The sequence below is a fragment of the Syngnathus leptorhynchus genome, chromosome 12 (assembly GCF_054491065.1).
Source record: "Syngnathus leptorhynchus isolate UIUO chromosome 12, UIUO_Slep, whole genome shotgun sequence".
Lineage (NCBI taxonomy): Eukaryota > Metazoa > Chordata > Actinopteri > Syngnathiformes > Syngnathidae > Syngnathus > Syngnathus leptorhynchus.
The window spans coordinates 2,708,159-2,734,390 of NC_141206.1; the positions used below are offsets into that span (position 1 = coordinate 2,708,159).

Consider the following 26,232-nt stretch of genomic DNA (forward strand, 5'->3'; position numbering starts at 1 on the left):
GTGATTCATCAGGTTTCGGGCAAAATCAGATGATTCATTCTCATCTCCTACCATTGCTGTCTGTTCACCTGGATTGATCTAACAGTCATTCCTTGACTTGTATGTTTATACTAGAGCAGAAATGGGAAAAATACAGGATAAAAATTTCATTTACAAAAACATCGGCGGTTTTTGCTGATTGACGAGCTTAAAATAGTAATGGTGAGTCGATTAGTTTTGTTCAGTTAGAAAAAAAATGATGGATGGTTACTCAGGCCGTGGATGAACGTTGATGATGGACTGGACTTTAGTAGAACGCCCACCTCACCTTTGTGTTTTGTTACTTCCCATCTCTAGACAAAAGATTAGAGATGAAATGGAAGTCTGAAAATAGTGCAGTAAGTGAATGTAGAATATTGGAATCGTAAATAAAGAGAGAAAATGCTACGAAAACCACATCCAACTATGATTAGCATGTCATATTACATAGTATATACATTATAGATGATTATGTTACACAGTGCATCCATAAAGAATTCACAGTGCTTCTTTTCATGTTTGGTTACCTTTGTTGAGTTAACACATGGATTCCAAGAATTGTAGAGCCATCTTGGGTATTACCAGTGGGATAATATGGTGGGAATGAGCAAATAAAAAAAAAACCCCGACAGTAATAGTGGTTAACATGTCATGTCACCCTAAGAACTCACATGACCCTAAAAAAATTGATTAATCATCGTTAATTTTCGTTTTAAATTGTCGTTGTAAGCGCTTTGTGATGTATATCTTAAAAATTGTCACAGAAAATTAGTAGAAAAGTCATATGGGTCCATTTCACAAGGTGCAAGTGGCTGGTCATTGAGCCCTGCAACAATTGCTCAATAGTCTGCAAAGCCACACGGTCAATGAAGCAGGAATTTAAAATGTCATCATGGTGTCATTAGCACATGCAAATGTGAGTGAAGCTGGCAGGTTCTTTGGCTCAGTCTGTGTTTAATACAATTGCTTGGTCTGGGATTGGTCTGGTATTGCTCAGTCTCTACATACCATGCAGTATTAGAAAGCATTCCTTACCTCCACTGTTATGCAGATATGCAACTTTATTGAAATAAAACTTGATAAAAGCAATAAATTATTCATACTTCAAACATTCTTTTAAAAAAACTGAGAAATGGAAGACCATAGGGTAGGCTGCACAATCAGAGAAGCACATAAGTAGTGCACAGATGCATGTGCGTATTGAAAAGTATTAAAAGAGCACCAGATTTAAGTGTTGTGTCTGAAGATTTGCATACCAAACATTTTGAAGTGCAAACTATGAGCCACTTGCCTGCTTTTAGCCAAGGACAAAGAAGTTCCAACAGCGCAAGACAGCAGGGTTGCTAGAAGAGTTCCACCGAGGGTCAAAAGATCACGCCAAGAACGAGTTAAAAAAAAAAGCAACGATCAAGTCGTACAAAAAATATTTACAGTTAGAAATTACAGTGCACTGTAGATTGTCCAGGAAGCATCTCTAATTCGATGGTCTGATTTTTACATGTGATCTCTTCTTCCAGATTCTGTTAACGTTTTATCTGTCATCCTCTGCCCACAAAGTGTGGTGATTTTACATCCGTCTATTCCAAAGCACTGGCCCTGATATTATGTGTTATAAAATGCCTCGTAATCACGAGGTGTGTGAATACCTCTGCTCAGCAAAAATGCAACATATTGACCGTACAAAGTATACAATTATTGCCTATAAACATCTTCTGATGTTTATAGGAGATGACAAAAATAAACATCAAAGGTCCGTCGATTTAATCAAACCTCCTCGAAATACTTCTTAATATGGCCACATGACAACAACTTCCGGGTCAGGGCCAGTGTTTTGAAGGGTGAGGAGATTAGGAATGTTTCAATTAAGACACTTGAGATGAGCCCCTAAACTAAACTTAGCTTCTGAATAAAAGAAGACATAATTAATTTCATGCCTTCTTTTTGTTCAGTAGGGGAAGACGGGCCGCTATCTGCCCTGTCCACGTTTTACTCAGATAGCCTTGTTGACAAAATGTGAAAAATGGGTGGGACTTTGAATGGTAAGAGGTCTCATCAGGATGTAAAGGGTCGAGAGGAAACAAAAAGGCAAGTCTTGAACACAAAAGAAAAAGGTCCAAGGCCTAATACATACATTTTGGATGAATGGGATTGTTGGTGCGATTGGGAAAATAACTGTAATTGTTGTGATTAAAACTGTTGTAACTCAATATGTGGGTTTGTTTAAAAGTAACTGCCGTAATTTTCGGACTATAAGTCCCGTTTTTTTTCATAGTTTGGGTGGGGGGGACGACTTATACTCAGGAGTGACTTATATGTGATTTTTTTTCACAAATTTTCAAAATTCAAAAATCCGCGATGTTGTGAAACCGCGATAAACGAACCGCGATGTAACAATGGATTACTGTCATTTGAACTTCAAGTGACGTCACCCGCGCCGCAGTTGTTTACATAAAGGACAAAGGATTCGATCACGGGATGACGAAGATGAAGTAGGGCCCCACGTTTGAAGGATTTAATGATTTGGAGTGACACAAGGTTTGAAAAACTTATTTATGTTATAGTTATTTGGTATATTTTATTTCGTGTAGCAACTTGTATATGTTTTTATCGTTACAGTTCAGTAGTTGTTGGCTCGTTGAACTCTTGTTTTGTTAAATAAAGAGCCGTTTACCTAACCCACGTCTTTCCTGGTACTTTGTTAACGCTACAATATAGTTATATACTAGATCTGTGCGGCGCGCGGCGTAGTTGACATGAAGGACGAGGAATTTGATCGATGGATTTAATGATTAGGAGTGACACAGATGGTATGATAATATTGTTGTTATATAAACCCACGTCTTTCCTGGTACTTTGTTAACGCTACAATATAGTTATATACTAGATCTCTGCGACGCACGCGCTGCTTTGTTGACATAAAGGACGAGGAATTTGATCTATGGATTTAATGATTTGGAGTGACACAGATGGTTTGATAATATTGGAGTTATATGATAGTTATTTGAAATATACTTTATATATCATTATATGGGTCTGTGGAATCATTAGAAATGCAAATCACGACGAGTCCGACGGAGCGCGTACGCGGCGTTGTTTACATGAAGGACGATCGATTGATTTAATGAATTGGAGTGACACAGATGGTTTGATAAACGTGTTATTTATGTAATACTTACTTGAACTTAACTCTGAATGTTCCGTCAGGCCCGTTCTCAGCTCCTCGTTTGTGTATATGTCACGTTAGCATACCGTATCGTTTAGCCTGTTGTTGCTGGTTCATGTCTGTTTTTGGTGTTGGAGTTTGACAAATAAATTTGCCCCAAAAGTGCGACTTATACTCCGGTGCGACTTATATATGTTTTTTTTTCACTTTATTGTGCATTTTATGGCTGGTGCGATTTATACTCCGGAGTGATTTATAATCCGAAAATTACGGTATATCATTAATAATGTATTATAATAATTAATAAGGTATCAAAAATGTATTAATTGATCATAACCATATACAATTTTCTTTATACATGTTAGATGTGAGGGGGCTCGGTGGAGCACTGGGTAGCACGTCCGCCTCACAGTTAGCATCATGAGCATCATATTGTCCACCCTAATAGAACATGTACACATTGCTGTTGCTCCCTCTTCAGTTTGCTAAATAATGTATAACAGGACGACAAAAAATCTCTACATTGAAGAATATCACGTTCGTGGCCAAGGCGGCTCGGTGGGGCACTGGGTAGCACGTCCGCCTCACAGTTAGGAGGGTGAGGGTTCGAGTCCACCGCCGGCTCTCCCTGTGTGGAGTTTGCATGTTCTCCCCGTGTCCGCGTGGGTTTTCTCCGGGCACTCCGGTTTCCTTCCAAAACATGTTTGGTAGGCCAATTGGAGACTCTAATTTGTCCCTAGGTATGAGTGCGAGTGCAGATGGGTGTTTGTCTCTGTGTGCCCTGCGATTGGCTGGCAACCGGTTCAGGGTGAACCCCGCCTACTGCGCGATGACGGCTGGGATAGGCTCCAGCACGCCCGCGACCCCCGTGGGGACAAAGCGGTTCAGAAAATGGATGGATAGATGGATATTACATATGACCATAACAAGTTACGCTATATTTAAATGAAGCTACATTGAGACAAAGTCAGGTGGATGCATCAACCGACAAAACATTTGCGAATATAATCATTTATTTATGGCAGTCTGAAAAATGTACATGACTGTTCTGTCAAGGTATAAAATTTGCATTAAATAAATTTTCATTTTCATATTCATGTAAATTCATTACTCAATGAAAAACCCTGAATCTGAACAAAATTTCGACACCACAAATCATCAGAGAGCACAGGAAGAGTAAATTAAGCAGTTAGCAAAGGCCGTCCAGCAGTTTGCAACCTGTTATCTTCTAATATGAGGGTGATGCTCATTTTAAAAATACTTAAAATAAGTTTGAAACGGACGCACAATAAGAGCTTATTTAAAAGTTCACGGAACGTTTTGATCAGATGCTTGCTCTTTTTCCTCTTTTAGCAGAGCACTCTCTGTTGCTACAATAGTTACTGTTACTTGTTTTCATGTTAATGAGAGGCTTTTTATATCTGATCTGATGTCACCCAGGGGAAAGACTTGTCTGAAGAGGAACATTGCACCACTTGTGTTGGTTTGTTGTTTCGGTCCAGATGAAGAGAATGATAAACCTGAGGCTGGTGAACAGAGGAACTCTGTGGAGAGAGACATAGATTGGACTTATTGTGTGTACAATCAACCAATAATGTAAATTTAAGACTTGATTTAACAAGACCATTTACTTCACATAATTTAGCATTTTTGTGATCTGTAGAAAACACTCCTTTGAGATAATTAAAATAAATAATTCATTGTTTGAATATACTTATTTCTTTCATAAATGTGACTGCTAGGGCACACAAAAATACCGGAAATCTTTTTATCATTTATAGACACAACAAGAACAGATCTTATAGTTTTGTGCAGAGCTGCAGAATGCAAATATGTGGAACAGGTTGACATACAAATATCAAGTCCAAACATAGTTTTATGTCTCTATGGCTATTCTTTAGTTCTCGCCATTTGTATAGCATGGCTACCATTTCTTTTGAGTATACTATTGTGGGTTTTTTTTTTTTTCTTAAATGGAAGCAAAACAAATATTATGGGCTCTGTTCTCATGACGTCGGTCATGACACTTCCATTAACACCAAAAGGTAAATGTTCGATGAAACTTGTTTTTGCTTCAGAATATCTCTTCTCTCTACTTTTAACACACCACTCAGACCAAAATGACTCCTTCAGATGCTTAAAACACTCCTAATGAAAACACTCAGCACTGACAGTCTAGAGAGATGTTGCTGAACAATAAACATTTGCTTCTAAGGGAAATTTTTTTAAAACAAATGTGGAGAGCCTTCACGCTAACCATTAGCTTCCCCATTAACCTTCTGACACCTTCTCCCTATGAGTGCATTAACAATGGTGGTTGGGCTATAATTACAACTGCTTGGCTCTGGGGTATCGTTAGAAATATAAAAATCATCTTCTTTCTGTTTGGTGCCATGTCAAACAAATTTTTCTCAAGCCGAAGCTCTAAATTTAAAGCGCCCATTTGAGCATGAATACCTCATCTAGCTGACGTTGACATCTCTCTGTCTCTATGTCTCTCTCTCTGTCTCTCTCTCACCCTTTCTGACATTTCACACTGATGCTGGTGTTGTAAGTATTTTTGTATTTCTTATTTGTGCTGATTATTTTTCTTTTCAATGAGAGCTGTGGCATCCACTAAACCTACATCATGGTTCTGTTATAATGTTCCATTGTTTTTCTTTTGTAATATTCCATTATCACTGCAGCACAATAATTTCATGGCCCTGTGTTTCAATAATTTCAAACTTAAAGACCAACAATCCCCAGCTCAGTCTTAATTACTTCCTAATAATTACAAAACCTTGATAATCTGCTGCTTAATCGAGGCAATTCAGATGACTGACAGCAGACATACACTCAGTAGTTATCAGCGTTATGAAAGGCTTTTGAAGGAGATAATTCTTCTTCTCAACAACCACTAATTACTAAGAGCTGAAAAATGCCGCAGGAGTCTGAATCAGCTTCTTTTGGAAATTACAAGATATAAAGCAAATAATCTCCCTCTCACACAAACGCACTAAGCGTGAATATCCGACACTGTTTTCCTATCAAAAGCGTCTCAGTCTTTTCCAAGTCAGCAGCGGGCATCTCAGTCTCGATCAGATAAAAAGCCAGCCTGCACATTTTAAAGAGAATTCAAGCATAGTGAAAACTTCCACAATCGATTTTCCCCGGAGTCAAAGGAAAAGATTAAATAGCTTTATTCTTTCGGCATACCACTATTTAATGAAAAACCCATGAATGAATGTTAAGTGTAGAGTTAAGTGTGTTAAGACTTCTATATATATTTTTTTTATCAGACACAATGGTACTTAGGTGTAGCATAAATTTTGTTTTAAAATTTCAATAAAATTGGGACTCATACCCAGATAATAAATACAATGTAAAAGATAATAAACAACATGTATCTGTGTTGTTTTTAATTAAACTACAAGGAAAAACGTCCCGAAAATTTGTAGGTCATGAAAGACATTTAATTTGAATTACCTGCACTTGATAAATCATTTTAAAATAAAATCGGTTTTGCACTTGGCAGCTAAATTGAAAAAAAAGTAAATATGAGAATCATCATCTTAATTTAATTAGATTTTTGAATAATATTGCATCATACTTAAAACTGCGATGTTAACTCAAATAAAACGTGAATACGATCCCATGATTTATGAGCGATTATTATACAGCAAAATAAGATTTATCTAAACAAAAAATAAATATAGTAAAACTTTAGATGAAAGACGGCACCTGTGAGTTGGCATCTTGTTACATCATGAATGTTCTCATTAATTTGTAAGCGTATCAATGCTTGTATGTGCCATTCAACAGCAGCATGTTTACAAAATCTCTATTTTTGCCATTGGTCTACAATTCTATGATGGCGAGGAGCTTCAACCCCAATGTGGAGTCAAAATAATTCCAAAGGAGAGTAGAGAGGATGGAGAGTCAGTGCTACAATCAAGTGAAGCAAGAGCGATGCGACAGGAAAATTGGACAAATTATCAGGTGTTACAAAACTACAGTTGTTGTTTACTTTCAAACTCAAAACATGAAGGGATGTCATGCTGTGATTGTGAGATTACAGTTGCGCTGTCCCGGCCATCCACATCTGCGATCTCAGCGCCTGTATACTTGTCCTTGGAGACTTGTATCTTATTCCTCCTCTCTCTGATGCATCAACTGCTTCACAGAACATGTGCAAAAAGAGGGAATAAAAGTCTGCAACTCCTGTTTGTTAAATACCCATGCAAAGGGAGATCATATACATTTAGAAAAATATATTTCATTTAGTTAATTAAGGTTTTGGAAAATACTTTGTTACAACCACAGTTGTTAAAATGCTTTATTAATAAAGACGAGTTTTACGTTTGTTGATATTAAAAGGGAAAAAAAACACATTTAGTCCAGAACTCAACTATTTAATTGCTATTCCTACTGATATCTTAATTAGGGATATAAACAATTTCACTGGTGACTAAGATAATGACATTTAGCTTTTTTGTTCTTGTCATTGTTATTTATGCTGAATTGACGGTGCAGACATGTCCATAGTCCGGCCCATGGGCCAAATCCGGCCCCCATTCAGATTTCATACGCCCCACAGCTTCGGTCTTATAATGTATTATTTATACACCGCTTGCACTGTCAAACTGAATTAAAAAAGAAAAAAATCATGAAACTTGAAACTGTAATTCCTCCTATTACCAAAAGGTGGAAGCACCACCCCTCTACGCTCATTTCTGTTATGGCGACTGCAAAGAAAACTAGGAAAGTTGACATTGAGGGCCGTCGCTTCAAAGAGAAATGGGAATTACAATACTTCTTCACTGAAAATCAAGGCAATTGTGTTTGTCTAATTGCTAAAGAGATGGTTGCCTTGTTTAAGGATTTCAACCTAAAGAGACACTATCAGACTAAACATGCTAACACATACGACAAGCTAACAGGGAGTGACCGCGCTGATTAAGTGAAACAGCTCCAAGCTGAACTGGCATCACAACAGCGATTCTTGACTGCGAGTCAAAATTAAATCAAAAGTAAATATTACTTAATATTAAATATTACGAAGTGGCCATGTTAATACTGTTGATGTTATGAACCTGTTCATGAGGCAAAAATAATTTTAAACTGATGTAAATTTAAGGCATTTCACAGTTTTTTCAATGTGATCTGACTCTTCAGATATGAATGAAAGGCAGAATTTGTGTTTTTAGAGTTATTCACATCTGCCTGAGTGCCTTATATTTGGTTATTTTGTCATTTAAAAAATAAAGACAGTTGGGACAATGAAATTTGTTTTATAACAGTGTGTATTTGCATGAAGTTTTTGTACCGTATTTTCCGGACTATAAGGCGCACCTTAAAATCTAATTTTTTCTCAAAAGCCGACAGTGCGCCTTGTAGTCCGGTGCGCCTTTTATATGGACCAAATTCCTAAATTTAAACTGGCCCGAAGCATTTTGTCATGAAATCAATCATAACTGGCCCGCTGAAGACTATGAATCATGAATCAAAAAGACTATGGATCATTATTCTGTGATTTTAAAAAAAATTGTTGCATCTGAAGTTGAAATAAAAAAGATAAAATGGAGAATGATTTGATTTGGATTAAAAATTTGACATGATGCATTGATGGTCCGGTGCGCCTTATATAGGGACAAAGTTTTAAAATGGGCCATTCATTGAAGGTGCGCCTTATAGTCCAGTGCACCTTACAGTCTGGAAAATACGGTAGTTAAAAAATGTCAGAATAAACTATTGGCCCCCGGGCCCCTTCACTTTATCAAATCTGGCCCTCCTTGCAAAACGTTTGGACACCCCTGAATAGTGCTACAGTGCGTGGCCACCTACTTTTATCCAAGAGCACATCATTATGAATCATTACAGATGGTAACAATTGTAAATATTGTAAAAAAGCAGAAAGCAACTAGCAGACTTTTAGCAACAGGATGCAAACAATGTGTGATTACAGCCAAGATTTAAAACTCTTGTTACACAACACTGGAGACACACATTAGCTGGCCACTGCCCACTCTGGTCCAGTTATAAACACCCATTAGTAATCACTCCTCGACTCTCAGCGGCTTTTCGGCCCAATCGAATTCCAACCAGCCAATCTGCATAAATCTGCATTAATCGACTATTTTCCCTCTGCAGAAAACAACTGTGCTTTAAAAACTCCTTATCTGTCGGCTTTTAGAGTAAACATCAGAGGCATGCACGCACACAAACACTCAGACACAGCCACACACAATCTTTGTCTACAGTATCACACATCAACTGATTTTAATTATGTGTTATTGTCAGTGTAACACACCTTATTCAAATGATCAGGAGCGTGAGGTGATCATTGAAATCAGGTGTACTGGGATACACTTAAAACAGACTGGCTAGGGGCTCTTGAAGACCAGACTTGGGCATCCCTGCTTCAGAGAGATTATGCAAAGAAGAATGGTCGAAGATCCCTCTTTTGTCTTCTCCCATCTTGTCAAACATTATAGGAGAACCTTAAGTGCTGTTTTGTTGGCAAAGGTGTTAAAATTTAGGGTGCGAGTAATTGTGGCACACATGATGTAAATATTTTTTCATGCGGCAATTCTTTTTTTCTTTTTAATTTAAAGGTTGTATTTCTCTCTTAGAAAAATGCTCCTATATTATTTTTGGGAAAAAAGTGAATTTGCATGAAGCTAAAGAAAACATCTTAATCGAGGATGCCAATAATTATAATAATTATGGATTATGGAAGGTGCGGAACGGTTCGTTTACCTGTTTATTGTCTTGTTTGTTGACTTTAAGTCGCTTTTTCTTCTGACATCTGTTTGTTTTCAGCAGCCTGTGCCAAGCTGTTTGCCATTAGTGCCTCCTCCAGACTCCTCCTTGCTTGCTGCACCTTCAGCTCCTGCTCCCTACATTTTCAACATAAATATAGATAAGTGGAATTGGTCAGATAATATCTCATAATATATATCTCATATCTAACCCTAAAATCAGTGAAGAGTTCATTGCTAATATATGATTATAGTATATTGCTTATATTATGTCTTAATATTCCAAGCAATGCCCTAGATTTCGTTGCAATACCAGAAACTTGTATTATTATGAACTCTCAAATATCCAGATAATGAACTTTCAAGAATCGTGATTATTTGGACACTTGGACAAAAAAAAAAAAAAAAAAAAAAAGAAGCACCATGTAGTTGCTATATACAACTTAGAGTGTCACTCTTGTAATTTTTTTGTGGTAGAAAAAGTAACATGTAGAAGTGAAATTATGGAGCGATCGTGTAAATTGCTGGTTGAAATCAGGGCGGGGCTAGATACGCTAAATTACCCATTTCGGCAAGTCATGTAAACACAGTGCATGAAATGAATTTGTGATGAATGGTGACAATGTAATAGCCAAAATAAACACAAAAAAACCCTCCCTTTTCTTTCAGATTATCAGCAAATAGAACACGTTGAAAACTAGACATGGAGGATCACTGATATAATGGAGGAGCATTGAGATTGAAAAAGATTAAAACCCTACAGAAAATAACCTTTGACCGCAGCTACGGGCAGCATCTTTGTTATATTCTCACTACTCTTCTCTGACAAACAAAATAATACCTGGATGTTTGTTGGCTTGAAACCTGTAGCTGAATAAAATTGTTTTTGTTTTTTCCACTTCCTGCATGTCATTGTTTTTCCACAATCTCCTTGGAATTGGTGGGAAAAGCAACCTGCGTCACATCTGTTGTCAATATCAATCAGTGTGATTCAGGGGTGCAGCAGAAGAAGGAAGACACTGGATTATCGCATCGCTTACTTTTGTCTCCACGCAGTTCTTGATTGAGTCTTTTTTTTTTGTAATTCATGTTGTATCTGCTTGTTGTGCTCACTGTTTAGCCATTGTTGAATATAGTACCTTTATTCATCTGCGATTCATTATTTCCCTTTCGCTAGCCTGATAATAAATATTTGGTTACTGTGTTTTTTGTCACAGATGAAACATTTTTATTTATTGTAATAAACTATATTTTTAAATAACTTTGAAAAACCCATTCAAAGTTTTCTACAATTGTAAGTAAGGATGGAACAAGTCCTGGAGAATATCTTGGGGCTGTAAAGGGCGAAAAACAAATGGAGTTGAAACTTAACCATCCCCTGGACAATTTGGTCTAAACAATTTGAACGAGTATCTGTCCACAGGCAGAGTAAGAAGAGCAGGGCAGGGAAGAGAGAAAAGGATTGAGAGCGATTTAGGATGACAAGCACATTCAGAGGGAGGGAGAGGGGGAAGAGGGAGAGAATTGGAAATTAATGGAGGAAAGAGATAAGAAAAAGGGGAGCACAGGAGGCATAAATGCTGGAGGGACTGAGGAGATATCAGAGGAGACCGAAGGAGGAGGGGTTGAAAATAGGAAGAGTGATGAAGATGAAAAAAAACAAAGGCATTGTGAAGACAAACATAAAATATAGGAAATATGTGGCACTGAAATTATGAGTGTTGTTATAAATGGAGAAGACAAAGGATTTTGGAAACAAAATAAGTAAAGGAAAGAAAATTGAGAAAATAAAGCGATAATAGGAAAGTACAGAGGTCTGAATACATCAAATGGTCAGGAAATAATAGGTGAAAGAAATTGCAGGAAGGAAATGAGTCAAAAGTTACAAAGCGGAGAGGAGTGGAGACAGACATATTCCAATGAGTCTGCTGTCATGGCTTTAACCAGCTCTTCCCTCTCCACTGGACTGACAGCTATACACATTAGTTGTCAGTGAGAGCGAGTGTGTCTCCACAATGCCCCCTGCTGTCAGGCATTCACATTTTAAAACAGCTTGAATAAATATTCCTTTACAATATTCAACTCATCAATCCCCATTGAAGTTATGACAAGTTGCCACATATGTTGTATCAGCAACTGTGCTTTGTCTTTAAAGAACTCTAATTAGCTGCACTTTTGACTGCTGCTTTAATTTGACCCCACGCTGCACAATTCTGACCCACAACAGGCAGTTGGCTCTCAAGCCACAGTAAACAACCTGCTCAACAAAGTGACGGGTATTGGAGCAACTTGGACATGGCACACAGTCAGATGGATCCACGGGGATTAAAAAGGGAGTGAAAGAAAATGGCCTAACCACAGGATGTGCTCACTTGAGCACTAATTGTTATACTTATTTAGAATTGTGATTATTGCATGTGGTTTGATGATGTGGCGAAAACAAAGTCAGCTGTTCAACATAGTCTGAGTTTAAAATGCACATTTCCTCTTGCTTTCCATGAATTTCATACATGTAGTATTCTTGCCTTATCAGGTTAAAAGGAAGATGAAGTACTTCGCATCTATAAAAATATAGCATGTTCACAAAATACACAAAAATACACATGGACAAAAATATTTTTGTCAGAGTCAAGTTACTTCGGAAACCAATGTGGGTTTTTATTTCATTACTAGAGGGCTACCAACAATTTTGTCCACGTGTGATTGTGCAATGCTGACATTGAAGATAATAATCACCATTTACTGAATAAATGCCTCAAATATGGATTTTTACCAGAACAAAAGCTAATAAAAAAGCAAAATAAAATGGTGCTGTTATAATAATGAATGTAGAAGCACCATTACAACTTGCCCTTTGGCGTACATTTACATTAATTTCTTCAGAAATAAAAATACACCAAGATAGAAAGTCAAGACTTGGATCTCTATTTTTATGACTAGTGCAAGTCTAGTGCACAGTGTTGTCTAACTGTACATATAGGTGAAGTTTTTCTTTTCACATTTTGGGACGCTGCTTCCCCTGCATGCCCTGACTGCATGTTCCTGGTGGATGGGATTAAATAAATAAAAAATAGCACCCGAGCGGAGAAGAAGGGGGACCGGATGGTGTATTCCAAATACATACGTACATGGGATCACACTCCTCAGCGTCCCTGGTTAGGTGTATTCAGGGTTGCAGGAGAGGAATCTAAGATTTTTTTTTTTCCTGGCCAGCATTAGACTCTTGGCATGATCCTCGAGAGTGCATGTGAGTATGCCCAACCGGTTTGCAAGTGTTTTGTTGACTATAAGAAGACATTTGATTGTGTACCCTGACCAATCTTGTTGGGGGTGCGCCAAGAGTACCAGACGCCCTAGTATGGGATGTTGGGAAAAGAAAATGGGAGGAAATTGGAGTACCTGGAGGAAACCCACACAGACACAGGGAGAACATGCAAACTCCACACAGGAAGGCCAGAGTTAAAATTAAAACTACAAGCTACATAGTGAGGCAGATGTGCGAAAACGTTTTCCACCGTCCCGCAACTTATGAGGAACAGTGGTTCAGAAAATGGATGGATGGATATACCGGTGAGAATTAAACAGACACAACAATTAAATGCTCTTCCATTAGGCTGTAGAATAAGCAAAAAATCTGATCCGCAGCCAGACTCTCTATGAAGTTGACTTTTTGTGACATTTTTGTTTGGAGTTAAAAAAAAAAATACCGCATGTGCCTAAGATAAATAAATGCTGGAAAACAGCTGTAAAGCCTATATCACTTTCAATCCACATATGAAAAGCCCCCAATGTAGTACAGTAATCCCTCGCTACTTCGCGGTTCACCTATTGAGGCCTCGGTGCATCGCGGGTTTTTATGAAAACAAATATTGCGGCTATATTCGGTGCATCGCGGCTTTTTGCGGCGTCACTTGGAGCGTGGGGCTTTGTCTGCCCATATGTCTTTGCAAGCACACTATTTGCCAGTAGAGGAGACGAGACCAATGGGAACATGTTGATCTCTATCCTTGCTGTTGATTGGCTTATAAGATCAGATAAGTTCTATCTACGCTTTATCTTAGCCTCCCACAGTTGCGCTACATATCCACTCTTCCACTTCCGCATCAGCAGAATCGGCAGCATCTCTAATTTGCACTTATTTTGTCACGAACGAGGCAGGACAACCACATGCAACAAGGGGCTCACACAACGTTTAAAAAGGGCTGGAATGACTGCAGGAGAGCAAAGCTCGCATCGAAGCAGAAAGGCATAGCAAGCATTTTAAAGCTATTTCAAAAGTATTTAAAGATACAATAAGGTGTTTAAAAGTACAATAAAGTGTTTAAAAATAAAATTATAAACATTGTGTGCGAATGCCCTTGCACTGGGCTGCGGGGAAGCGTCAGCAGGTCAGCACGACAAGAGCAGAGCGGAGCCGTGACACCTTTACACTTTAAAATGTTTTAAAAAAGTGTTTAAAATATAATAACATATTTAAAAGTACAATAGAGTGTATAAAAAATACAATTATAAAAGTCTTGTGGGGATGCCCTTGCGCTGGACCGCTTGGGCGCGTAAGAGGAGCCAGACAAGTTTACACTTTATAAAAGAATCATAAAAGTCCTGTTTGGATATTGTAATAATATATTTACTCTTATTTATTTTATTATTTACTCAAATAAATAAATAAATAAATAAATAAATAAATAAATAAATAAATAAATAAATAAGGATGTTTCTGAAAGTCAGTTTGACTAACATTTTTACAAAAGTGTTTAAAAATACAATAGAATGTTTAAAAAAATAAACTGTATAAAACTATAATAAAGCTTCATGAAAGTCTTGTGCGGATATTATAACAATATATGCATTTACTCTTGTTTATTTTCTTATTTATTTAAATAAAGGTGAATGTGTGAAAATCAGTTTGACTTTAAAATGTTTACAAAAGTGTTTCAAAATACAAAAAAAGCATTTAAAAGTCCAATACAGAGTTTAAAAATACAATAAAGGTTCATAAAAGTCTTTGTAACAATATATTTTCTCTACTTCATGTATTTCGCCGATCTAAGGTTCTTTTTAGAACGAAACCCCAGCAAAAAACGACGATTCACTGTAATAGCAACATTCAAATTGAGCCTCTTACCGGATTTGCTCGTCAGTCACAGTGAAGGCCTTACAAAGCGGCTGGGATGTGTTCAGCCAGATTGCGGGGTTCTTCTCGGCTGCCACAGATGTCTGTCCTGTGATAGGAGCAGAGCTCATGTGGAGAGCACTTGCAATTGCAGACAGCAGAGTGTCATCACTTGAGTTGAGACCAACACCTGCAGTGGCAGAAAGGTCCAATGTCAGAGGCTAAAATCACTGTACTGGGTTTAGGTTGATGTAAACTGACTCTGTAGGACTTTGGGCAGTTCCATTGTTCGTAGCACTTCCTCTGAGACATCTGACGATCGCAAACCTGTTAACCTCCTCTCCCAAAAAAGCTGCAAAGACATGGAGACCGGGTTGATTGCGAAATGGACACTTAAGTGTGTTCAAGCGTCGTGAAATTACGGTATATTAGTTTTACAGTTAACATCACCCAGGAGTGACAAATAAACAAATTGAACCAAGCAAATTTTGCCTCTCATTTGCAGGACTGTTTGCTATTTTAATTACCAGACAACTTTCAGGGAGGGCGAAATATGTAGTTATCTATAAAATAATAATCAAATACAGGGGGAATTATGCAATGTGATGATTATTAGAGTTTCCATACATAACATTCTGGATGAGGAATAAGAAACATATACAGGTAGTCGTGCAGTCAATAAAAAACGATATATTTGTTTTTTAATTCATGTAAACACATGCAGAAACTCGAATATGCCCTTAAATGAGTTTTTTTAAATGAGTGAGCAAGTGCATGTGTACATTCTTACCTGTCTGGGCTGCTCAGTCGCTCTCTGTAGGTCTGTCTTTACCTTGTTTCCCGGGTGATTTGTAATCTTGGTAACAGGCTGTTTAAAGATGGATGCCGTCTGTCTGATGGGTAAACTCGTGTTCAGGTCAGGCTTACCTCCCTACAGAGAATGAGGCAATGTTGATGTCTCTGAGAGTGTTACTATACTTGCACATTTCCTATTATTCTTAAATCTATTTGGTTCGACCATCCTCACTCATCTACATTTACACATCAAGTATCGGATCAGATCAATAATAAGTAAGACTATAAACCAACATTCAAGGTATAATAAACAAAATTATGCCCTATAGTTACTTTTGCATTTTCCCCAAAAAATAATCCTGAAATTACATTAAGTAACCAAACACACATTAAATCATTAAATCAATAATTTGGCAATTTAAAGCCTCTGTGCTTTTTTTTTACTGCTCCTAAAATTTGAGACAGTGCAAGTCCATTTATCAACTTACATTTATTGACAAGTAGATTTTCTGATTTTTTTTTTATTCAATGTAATATTTGTGTGTGGGGGGGGGTGCAGAAAAATTTCTGCTCCACAATACAACCCATTTATTAGCAATACAATGAATATTCACTTTGATATTTCAACTTAAAATTTACAGCCCCAAGTTTTCTATTTTCAAGTTAGGGGCCACTGCGCTCCAAGTACAACTTAGTTCGGACCCCTGCACCTATATCCCTGACTTCTGAACATAGATGATCTGCACAACATCCAATGAGCAAGGAAAAATCCTTGGGTGGACAGCGGAGTAGTGCTGAAGTTATACCTGGAATATAAACAATTATCTAAGTGTTCGTGTTTGATGGTTTTTTGTTTTGTTTTCCTGCGGTGTCATATGTTACACATAACATAAGACGTATAAACAACTTAATGTGGTCAGAATATGTTCTGAATGACTCATACTGCGCAAGTCCTTGCATTCCATGTGTGGCTCTCCTCTCAGTAGGGTACATTTTTTATTGTTGAGAATCTGTATCGACTTAGATAATTACACCATTGGGAAAGGTGTTCATGATTACCGAGCAAACTATAACTATAAAATATAAAATATAAGATATAATCATATCTTGATTAGTGTCAGAAACATACTCATTTCCTTTTTTTAAGTTTTCAATTCCCTAATTGCTCATTTTTTGTTTCTGTGTGTGCATGTACACACACACACACACACACACACACACACAAACACACAGAGTCACACTGTGGTGCAGACAAAAAACAAAACACACCCAAAGCGTACGTGTTTAAAAGCATGTCAGCACACATGCCTGACATCAAAGTCGGAACTGGAATAAAGTGACAGGAAGGCTGCTCTATAACCTTGTGTAATAGCCCCCAAGACAGTCGTTTGGAACTTAAACAATCAATTCCTGGACAATTTGTTTCGCTTGTTAAACTGTAAAGGCAATTTGCTTTTAAGCAATAGTTTTACATAGTTACTGTAACTCCTATACGAGTGTACCGTTTTTTCCGAACTGTAAGCCGCTACTTTTTGCACAAGCTTTGAACTCTGCAGCTTGTAGTCCGGTGCGGCATATCTATGGATTTTCTTTCTGTGATGTTTGTGATGTCTAATACATCTATCCATCCATTTGCTGTATCGCTTGTCCCCACAGGGGTCACGGGCGTGCTAGAGTCTATGCCGGCAGTCATTGAGCAGGCGGGGGACACCCTGAACCGATTGCCAGCCAATCGCAGGGCACACAGAGACGAACAACCATCCGCACTTGCACTCACATCTTCGGGCAATTTGGAGTGCTCAATCAGACTACCATGCATGTTTTGGGGAAGCGGGAGGAAACCGGAGTGCCCGGAGAAAACCCACGCAGGCACGGGGAGAACATGCAAACTCCACGCAGGGAGGGCCGAAGGTGGAATCCAACCCGCACTCTCTGAACTGTAAGGTGGATGTGCTAACCAGTGCATACAGTGCCATCATGTCTAATACACTCGTAAGTAAAAAGGTAGTGGACCGCTGTTGTGCAGCACTGCTTTGCTGGGGTGGAGGGATATGTAACCAGACACAATCACTGGGGAGAAGAGTGATGTGTTGATCGCATGCCCGTCCGCCAGGCAAATAGTGCCGCAGAATTGACACGAACAAGAGACAGAACAAGATCAAGACGTACATTCCTGGAGAAAGGAAGCTTTTATACACAAACCCTCATTATAGGGGACAAAAGAAATGTATATGATACCGCTTTTAAGTTAAAGCTGCTACAACTACTGTAGAGGTTTCTCCCGGCCACTAGAGGGCGCTATGACATTTTACGTAGCATTCAGCCAAATCAACAAAGATGTGAAAACATAACTTAAAGTTGTGTTTTGTTTGTTTCCAACTAAAACGTACGCTTTGGTACATTCAGTGTGCACTTCAAGTCTTCTCAAGTGATTTTTGTTTTATAGTTACATTTACAAACTTGTGTATTTCGTGCCAGTCTTAAGCCCACATAATGTTGACGGTTGCTCAGCAGAGTTGTTCAAATCATTTACCCAAATCACAAACTTGATCATACTCGATCAGTTCGGGCCAGGGTAAAAAAAAAAAAAAAAAAAAAAAAAAAAAAAGAAAGAAAGAAATCACCAAGGGTTTGAAGGGTGCTGGTAGAAATTGGGTCACCGATGTTCAAACACAAATAAGCAGAAGATTAGTCGTGTTGTAACAAAACCAATTTTGTACTTCATTATTATAATTGTATAAAGTATATTTACAGCAATACTGAAACAAAACTACAGCAAAAACCAAAAACCTTAGCAAGAATCATCCCTGACCCATCTGACACCATGGGGCAAATGGGTGTGAATGCCAAGTTGTCAACCATGCTGAACAAAGCAAGCCACCCTTCAAGGACACTCTGACAGCAGTGCACAGCTCTTTTAGCGCCAAGACTTTTACACCTGCGCTGTGTAAAGCAGGAATTTCACCGCTCTTTCCTGCCTGCAGCTGTCACGGTATTCAACGGGAATGCTGGGATACAGTGCAAGAATAGATTTCACTGTCACATGACTATAAAATGGCTGTTGTGATTATTGTAGCAAGGCATTTAAACGACAGATTAGGATAGGAACATAAAAAAAGGCATTTTTATCCTGTTCAGTCAGTTTCATCCTAATCTGAATATAAATTTCCATGTAAACCGTGACAGATTTTATATCAATCAACTTGAGCGCAACCTTACACAGTTTTATTAGTCCACTGAGACATGTTCAGCAATTACATAGATCAGATGTGATAAAAATAATAAGAAAATTTATTATTGGCATGAGGCTCGTGAGTAAAAAATCATGAATTAACAGTGTCAGATTTTAAGACGCAGGGTTTAAAGCATGATAAAAGTGTAATGCCTTGTATGCCGTTTACGGAAAATTATTTGAAATGTTGATTTTTTACGTGTACAGTGACTAGTATGTTAATAATTTTGAAAGATTTCCTATGTGTGGATTTAAACAGTATCTCATGTATATCATTTCACGCGGCCTTTTTAATATTGACAATTATGTCATGACCTTTCACCTGCTTGATGTCCTGGCCATAGATATACAAAAGCCTTTGGCCACCAACTGCTCTGAGATCAAGCAGCACCTCTCTACAGTTTTAGGTGTATTTTCTTCCAGCAGGTGCGTGTCACAACAGTTGATAAATTTATCCACCACATCTTTGTGACAGATTGAGTTTATGTCTTTAGTGTGTTGAGTAAGAAAGATGTGTGATCAGAGAATTGTACTATGTAATGGTTTGGTTCAGCACTAAGAAAGTGCTAATCTGATAATCTGGTGACACGCAGCTATAGAACCACTCACAACGGCCAACTCAATCCGCATTACCTTTGCCAGGCTAAGTTGGTCATGTCGGAGTTTCTGTTTGTTCTTCTGCAGTTTGCCAGGCATCATCTTCCCCGTCCGGAAGTCGAAACACGCCAAATCTACTTTGTTTCCAAGGTAACGGGACAATTGAGGTTTACTCCGGAACTTTTTCCCTGTGGGACTACATACATAAAGACAAATGGAGAATGTCAGAAGGACACATTTTACTGGGTTAACTTTGATCTGGTGAACTGCTGAAATTGAATGGTTCACAAAATGGATATTAGACGCAAATTTCTTGATTATTCGTACGCAAAAATTCAAAAGCTGTAACATTAATAGACGCACAGCCTTCAAGCCTTTTTCTGCTTGTTCCTTAAAAAAGGCATTGACACCATATTGAGGTACCTCATCATATTCCCAATATTTCCCCCTTCAGTAGAAAATTGGGTGGATGCCCTATACATAAATGCCAAATGCTGGAATGGCTGACCAGATAAATCACAATGCTCAAGCATGGGACTGCCTTTTCCCACCTTGCTGTGTTTAAAGCACGATCACTGTCCCAACACTATTTTACCAGTCACACTAGAGCTTACGCTGCCGTCACAATAAATTGTCTGCTTTCAGCAAAGAGTTGCTGTAATCCTCAATTGCGCTGGCTTCTGTGTGGAAAAAAAATACACATAAAAAAATAAATAAAGGTAGCCTGTTGACATATCTTCTGTTGTGACTCAACACTTTTGTGGGATCTCTGTGTAAAACAAGAGGCCAGAGAGCCTCAATCAAGAACAAAAAAATCAGATCACATATTGACATACAAGGCGGCACAGTGGCACTTTGGTTAGCATGTCCGCCTCATAGTTCAGGGCGGGCGGGTTCAATTTCAGCTCTGGCCCTCCCTTTGGAGTTTGCATGTTCTCCCTGTGCCTGCATGGGTTTTCTCCGGGTGCTACCGTTTCCTCACACATTTTAAAACCATGGATGGTAGGCCAATTGAGCTCTTCAAATTGCCTGTAGGTGAGTGTGGATGTGTGCAATTGGCTGGCAACAAGTTCAGGGTGTGCAACTGCTGGGATAGGCCCCAACATGCCCATGACCCCCATGTGGACAAGCGTGGCTCATTGGTACTGGGAGTGTTTGCCTCTCAACTCAAACCTCGTGGAATCGATCCTCAACCCTGGTGACCAAAACACTGAAACCCAATTTGCTCCAAGCGTGGACCTGGCAGGTGCCTTGCATGGCATGAATGGGTGAATGTGAGGCATCGTAAAGGGCTTTGCACACAATCTGGTGTAGATAAAATATAAAGGGCTATATAAATTCAATCCATTTACAAGCAGTATAGAAAATGGATGGATGGAAGAATATTGACATACAAAAATTCGAATACGTATGAATGGCAATTTTGGAGCAGGAGTTACTAGGTAGCCCCCAAGGACCTGCTCTACAGATGGCTCACCAGTTATGGGCATTATTGACATCTAATAAGTGAGAGGAATCATGAACATGATTAGTATCTTCACATAAATGATAATTAATAATCGTACTCCAAATTGTCCCTTGGTGTGAGTGCAAATGGTTGTTTGTCTCCGTGTGCCCTGCGATTGGCTGGCAACCGGTTCAGGGTGTCCCCCGCCTACTGCCCGATGACGGCTGGGATAGGCTCCAGCACGCCCGCGACCCCCGTGGAGACAAAGCGGTTCAGAAAATGGATGGATGGACAATAATAACGTTAAAATAATTTGAATTTGAAAAAAAATGTTAATTCACAGACTTGAGCATCAAACCTATAAACTGTGAGGCAAACATGCCAGGCACTCGAACACTGTGTTGCCCCATGTATGACAACATGCATGTTTTTTTTTTTAATTCATCAAATTTAACTAACCAATCAACAGGTATTAAAATGTTGCCTCATGTCATAGTTCCTTTTTATTTGACAAACTTAGCGTCTCAATGAACAAAATAGCCCGAGAGGTAATCTTAACACTTAAACATGAAATAAAATTTGCCGACACCATGGGCTGTGGTTGAGTTTCACAGCTCTTCCAGTAAGTCAACCTGCTGACTGGAACTGATGAGTCATATTACAAACCAAACTGAAAGCAAAGCCAAGACACAGCTCATGAGCTACTTCAGGTTACAGGAAGTGACATAGCCCAGATGCTTGAACTGAGCTGAGTCTGACAGGAAGTGACCGCAGCTGTTCTTCACAACGCTCCTTTGAATTCATTATTGTCTTTGATGTTGTCGTTGTTTGGTAAATGTAATTTGTGTTTGTATCAAGATCTACTTTTAGGATTGATTATAAAAGTAATGTCTAATTACAACTACATTACCTTTAGTTTACCTAAAAAATGGTCAGCTGTTTTTGGTTTTCACTTGCTAGTAATGCATGAGTGAGGAATTTGAAACCACTAAATAATAAAATGTTAACGTGTTTAAAATAAAACCTTGCTGGATAATTGCAGTAGAGACTGTGTTTTTGGAGTCTAAAATGCTGGAGCCACATTTATGAGCTGTGCAAAAATTGGGTCGAAATGTAAGCAGCAGGAAGTATTCCACTTAGTCAGTGTATGACGCTAATACCAGGGTAGTGTATATGGACAGTTTATGCAGTCATTCAATGACACCATGGAAGGGAGTAACGCTCATACACAGTACATACGTGCATAATACACTCAACACGTGTTGATCCAGAAGGGGCAAGTAATAATATAGTTCAATAGTTACACGACTCATCATCATTCGCTGGGACTGTTTAGAATTTGAAACATTATGATGACTGAGACTTGACAGTGGATGTTAACTCGTAATAACAGGTCATGGGGACTCAACACTTTGTCCGTGGCTGATAACTGACCAATACTTTAAGAAGGGCATTCTAGTGTACCTGTAGTAATAGATGTCGCTTTTGCCGGCGCTCAAACCGGACTTCCTGATCACTTCTTCCTTCTTCCAGCCGGGTGGCAGAGCTGGACAGTCCGACCTCCTCTTCTCCATCAGTACACACTAGCGATCTCAGGATTCAGATACGTTCAAATCAATTGATCTCGCTCAGTGGCCCTCCAGCCAAACTGTGGAGGCAACACGGCAAACCCGGCGGAACAAGCGCTGACGTCACAGATGTTACGTTATGCCGGCTCGCCCTGCCTCCACCCTGGCTGCTTGTTTTGTGTTATGTGAAAGAAAAGTGCACCGCGTGGTCTGCTGTTGCGAATGAAACGACCTCCTCTCTATATTATACTTCAGTTTGCCTCCCGAAATAATAAATCAACGTCCGGTGAGGTCCGAAATGGGCTAACGGCAAGCTGCGAGCCTGTGACGTCTATCTTGCTCGATCGCTCCCTCTGAGATCTTCTATTGAAAGAGACCAATCACTTTGATCTCATTCAAAGTAATTGCACAACGACCACAGGACTTCGAAATCAAAACGGAAGAAAAACTGAGGCCTGCTGTTTTTATTAAAAATTAACTTTGTTAGCTTATTAAAATGCAAATCCATGAACAGCTCTGAACCTTTTATGCATATATTAGGCGAAACGACAATAATATTACTGTATTAAGACAAACTGTTTGATGAATCTATAAATTGTAGACTGGCCAATAAGTGACCGTGGCATTAAACGCATACCTTTTGTTTGGGGGTGAAGTGTTATGATTAGAGCAGAGTTCAATGGTGCCTGGACAAATAGCCAGAGTGACCACACTTTCCTAATTTTTCTTATCTTTGCTTCAAAGCCGTCACATTATGGGAGAGGTTAAAAGGGGCCTACAGCAGCCGAGGAACCTTGACAGGCAGGACTGTCCCATCAAGTTTGTACGTGGAAAAATACTGTAAAGTATGCACTAAAAAACAACAAACAAAAACCCCAAACTAAAACAAAATAAAAATCCTATGTATTCCTCAATTTGTAGTAATAAAATGTACTGTCCATAATTCGTAGCATTATGTTCCTTCCCACTCTCCACCTTTTGGCCTTTTTTTTTCCTCTGCATAATCTTAGTATCTCATCTCCTACCACCCCAAAGGGCTTTGCATTTTGGATGCACCAAAGTATTTTATAGGCAACAAGCATTTTTTTCCAGCATCGTTTACAGAAACTGCCAATCGCTCAATAAACTTTTATAAGAAAAGTCTTATTGTATGGAAAACAATTTATTATTAAAAGGTTACATTGTGCACCATTTATATAAATTATATACTTTAACTTACATGCAAAACAAATTGGGCTTTGTGAGCCTCCATACCAAACACCGTGCAGGCCACGATTATGAACCTTATCTTTCCTGTGAATCCTGCACCTATGTATCTGTATAACATGGTATTATTCACGACTGCTCCCCCAAAACAGTCCAAAAGATCCAGTTGCTTCTGTATTGTTGAACTGGAACAACAGAATTTACAATGGAATCCTCGGCCAGCCAAGATGAAAAAAAAAAAACATCTACTGGCCAGCTACCTGCCACACATGGCCAACCAATGGAGACAAGAAAAACGACTGACATTTGATGGTAACAAACTAATGAAGTACAATTTCAAGCACCTCATCCCAATAAATCATATTTTATGGACGGCCTGGTTGTGTATACCCAAAGTGCCAATGACACATGTATCCACAGAGGTTTGAAATCCAGGAACAGGTGGCATTCAGAACACAAGATTGATCTGAGTAAGAATGCTTTGAAAGTCGTGCATGAAAATGATAAAGAACAATCTGGCAGTGAGGGGAGAGATGATTGTGACTGATGTCGTGGCTTGACTGCAAACTACAAAATAGCTGGAAGTGGCTGTCAGGTGAAGTGAGCTGAGAAAGGCAGTGCAGAGAGAGAGAGACTAAGGACAAGATATTGCACACAAGATAAATTGTAAGTAAAAAAAATAATAATAAAAAGAAAAAAACATTCACATACTTTCCTCATATTTATGCAGCTTTGGCAGCAGTACAAATTGTATTATTGTTTATATCAATCAATCAATCAATCAAGTCAAGTTTATATAGCCCTAAATCACAAGCAGTCTCAAAGGGCTCTGTCCTCTGCATTTAACCCATCCCCATGTGATTTTGATCCATCCCCTGGGGGAGAGGGGAGCAGTGAGCAGCAGCGGCGCCGCGCTCGGGAATCATTTTTGGTGATCTAACCCCCCAATTTCAACCCTTAATGCTGAGTGCCAAGCAGGGAGGCAATGGGTTCCATTTTTATAGTCTTTGGTATGACCCGGCCGGGGTTTGAACCCACAACCTTCCAGTCTCAGGGCGGACACTCTACTACTAGGCCACTGAGCTGGTGTTATATGATGCCACGAGTTTGGCACGCCCAATTCTATGCTGGTTAGCCCATTTCTGCTCACGGCACCACTTGAGGTAATCAGGTTGGATTGGGGGCCATATTTTTCAGATCATGGTTGGACCATTTAAGCACATTCACAGAGATGTTACAGGCACAAGGGTACAGTAAGGAACCAAAAGGTGATGACAATTCTGAGTGGCCATGAGTGACAGAGACCCTTAGAAAAAAATGTTTTTATAATTGCTGCACTGAGGTGGCGGGGCCCACAGTGAAGTTTTTCACTGGCCCTGTAAGAGAGATTTTGCTATGTGCAATTGGCCCGTGATGGGAAGGACAAATACTCTGTGGCTGTACTTGAGTAGATTTCTCAGGTGTCTTTACTTAATTATTTTTTTCCTGACGTCATACTTTTACAATTGTAAACAAAAACAAAAATGGCAGCACATAAAACGTAGTCATGCCATAATCATATGTCTGTGAGCATATGAAAAAGACGGACGCTTAGTGATTTCTTCAGCCCTGATTTAAAGGGGCCGGTGTGCGCCAATCATTCTTTATTACAGCTTTCGTGAGCACATTTTGCTGAGATCTCAATATGCTTTTAAATAAGTCTTGGGCATTTGTTGTTTACTTAAGGAAGACTTATTTGGGCAGACAAAATACCGACGAAAATTGACTTTGAAAAACGGCTTCATATTCCAAAAGACATACCGCTGTTTTTTCTCCTTGAAGGATAAACATATCCCCTTTTCATCTTGCTTCAAACAGCCTTCCATCGGCATCAAATTTAATCTTATTGGACATTTGGGGATCATTATTTGTAGCAGTGTTTTTCAACTGCACTTGTTGGCAAAACCTAGTTGATGTGGATACGTACAACGCACACTAGTGCCGTCATTTCTCACGTAACAGTCGGCATGCATTGTGGGAAATGTAGTTCGTGGTCAATGCACGCTACGGTATTTAAATGAACACAATCTTGTTAAACTCTCACGGCCCACATTTGAGTCTGACACGTGATCTACACAAAGCATGTACTTTTACTTTAGTTTACTCATGTAAGAAAATCTCGAAATTAAAAATCAGGAGAATAAACAGATGTTATTACACGCTGTAGAGAAGAAGAAAGAAGAGCCAAGGACATTAAAACCCCAATAAACACATTTCTTTCTTTCTTTTTTCGGTGCGGTACAGCTTGCATACCGTCCCAAATATGAAGAAAAATGCTTTTCAATTCGGATATTTAATGTCCAAATATGGC

At 38.8% G+C, this 26,232-nt stretch overlaps 1 protein-coding gene and 1 long non-coding RNA gene across 10 annotated transcripts; one reads left to right on the forward strand and one right to left on the reverse strand.

Annotated features, from left to right (window-relative positions):
* Positions 1 to 4,176: 4,176 nt before the first annotated feature.
* Positions 4,177 to 25,828, reverse strand: mbd2 (methyl-CpG binding domain protein 2). Of its 7 annotated transcripts, none has more exons than XR_015067752.1 (8): positions 22,573 to 23,028; positions 19,698 to 19,857; positions 15,828 to 15,968; positions 15,299 to 15,389; positions 15,050 to 15,227; positions 9,923 to 10,062; positions 7,240 to 7,336; positions 4,177 to 4,725 (listed from the first exon to the last, which is right to left on the reverse strand). XR_015067752.1 is itself a non-coding variant. In XM_085926255.1 (7 exons), exons 1-6 carry the CDS (start codon positions 25,784 to 25,786, stop codon positions 9,948 to 9,950), a joined length of 789 nt encoding a protein of 262 aa, XP_085782381.1. In that variant the 5' UTR covers positions 25,787 to 25,828; the 3' UTR covers positions 4,177 to 4,725; positions 9,923 to 9,947. The 7 variants fall into 7 exon arrangements, 3 of the variants coding, with proteins under 3 accessions (XP_085782381.1, XP_085782380.1, XP_085782379.1); XR_015067751.1 differs by having other exon boundaries at positions 7,191 to 7,336; XR_015067753.1 differs by having other exon boundaries at positions 7,240 to 7,339.
* LOC147047823 (uncharacterized) lies at positions 9,453 to 10,985 on the forward strand. Of its 3 annotated transcripts, none has more exons than XR_015067756.1 (3): positions 9,453 to 9,729; positions 9,796 to 9,912; positions 9,989 to 10,985. It is a non-coding gene; the product is annotated as an uncharacterized LOC147047823 (long non-coding RNA). The 3 variants fall into 3 exon arrangements; XR_015067755.1 differs by having other exon boundaries at positions 9,486 to 9,729; positions 9,796 to 9,902; positions 9,986 to 10,985; XR_015067754.1 differs by having other exon boundaries at positions 9,507 to 9,729; positions 9,796 to 9,902; positions 9,989 to 10,982.
* Positions 25,829 to 26,232: the final 404 nt, after the last annotated feature.

Bases quoted from the DNA above. Each gene is read 5' to 3' on its own strand.
- mbd2 (XM_085926254.1), bottom strand. From the start codon at position 22,682: ATGGAGAAGAGGAGGTCGGACTGTCCAGCTCTGCCACCCGGCTGGAAG. The intron at 19,858-22,572 runs GTACACTAGAAT...TTATGTATGTAG, and splicing joins AGCGACATCTATTACTACAG to TCCCACAGGGAAAAAGTTCC. The intron at 15,969-19,697 runs GTAATGCGGATT...CATTCTCTGTAG, and splicing joins ACCAACTTAGCCTGGCAAAG to GGAGGTAAGCCTGACCTGAA.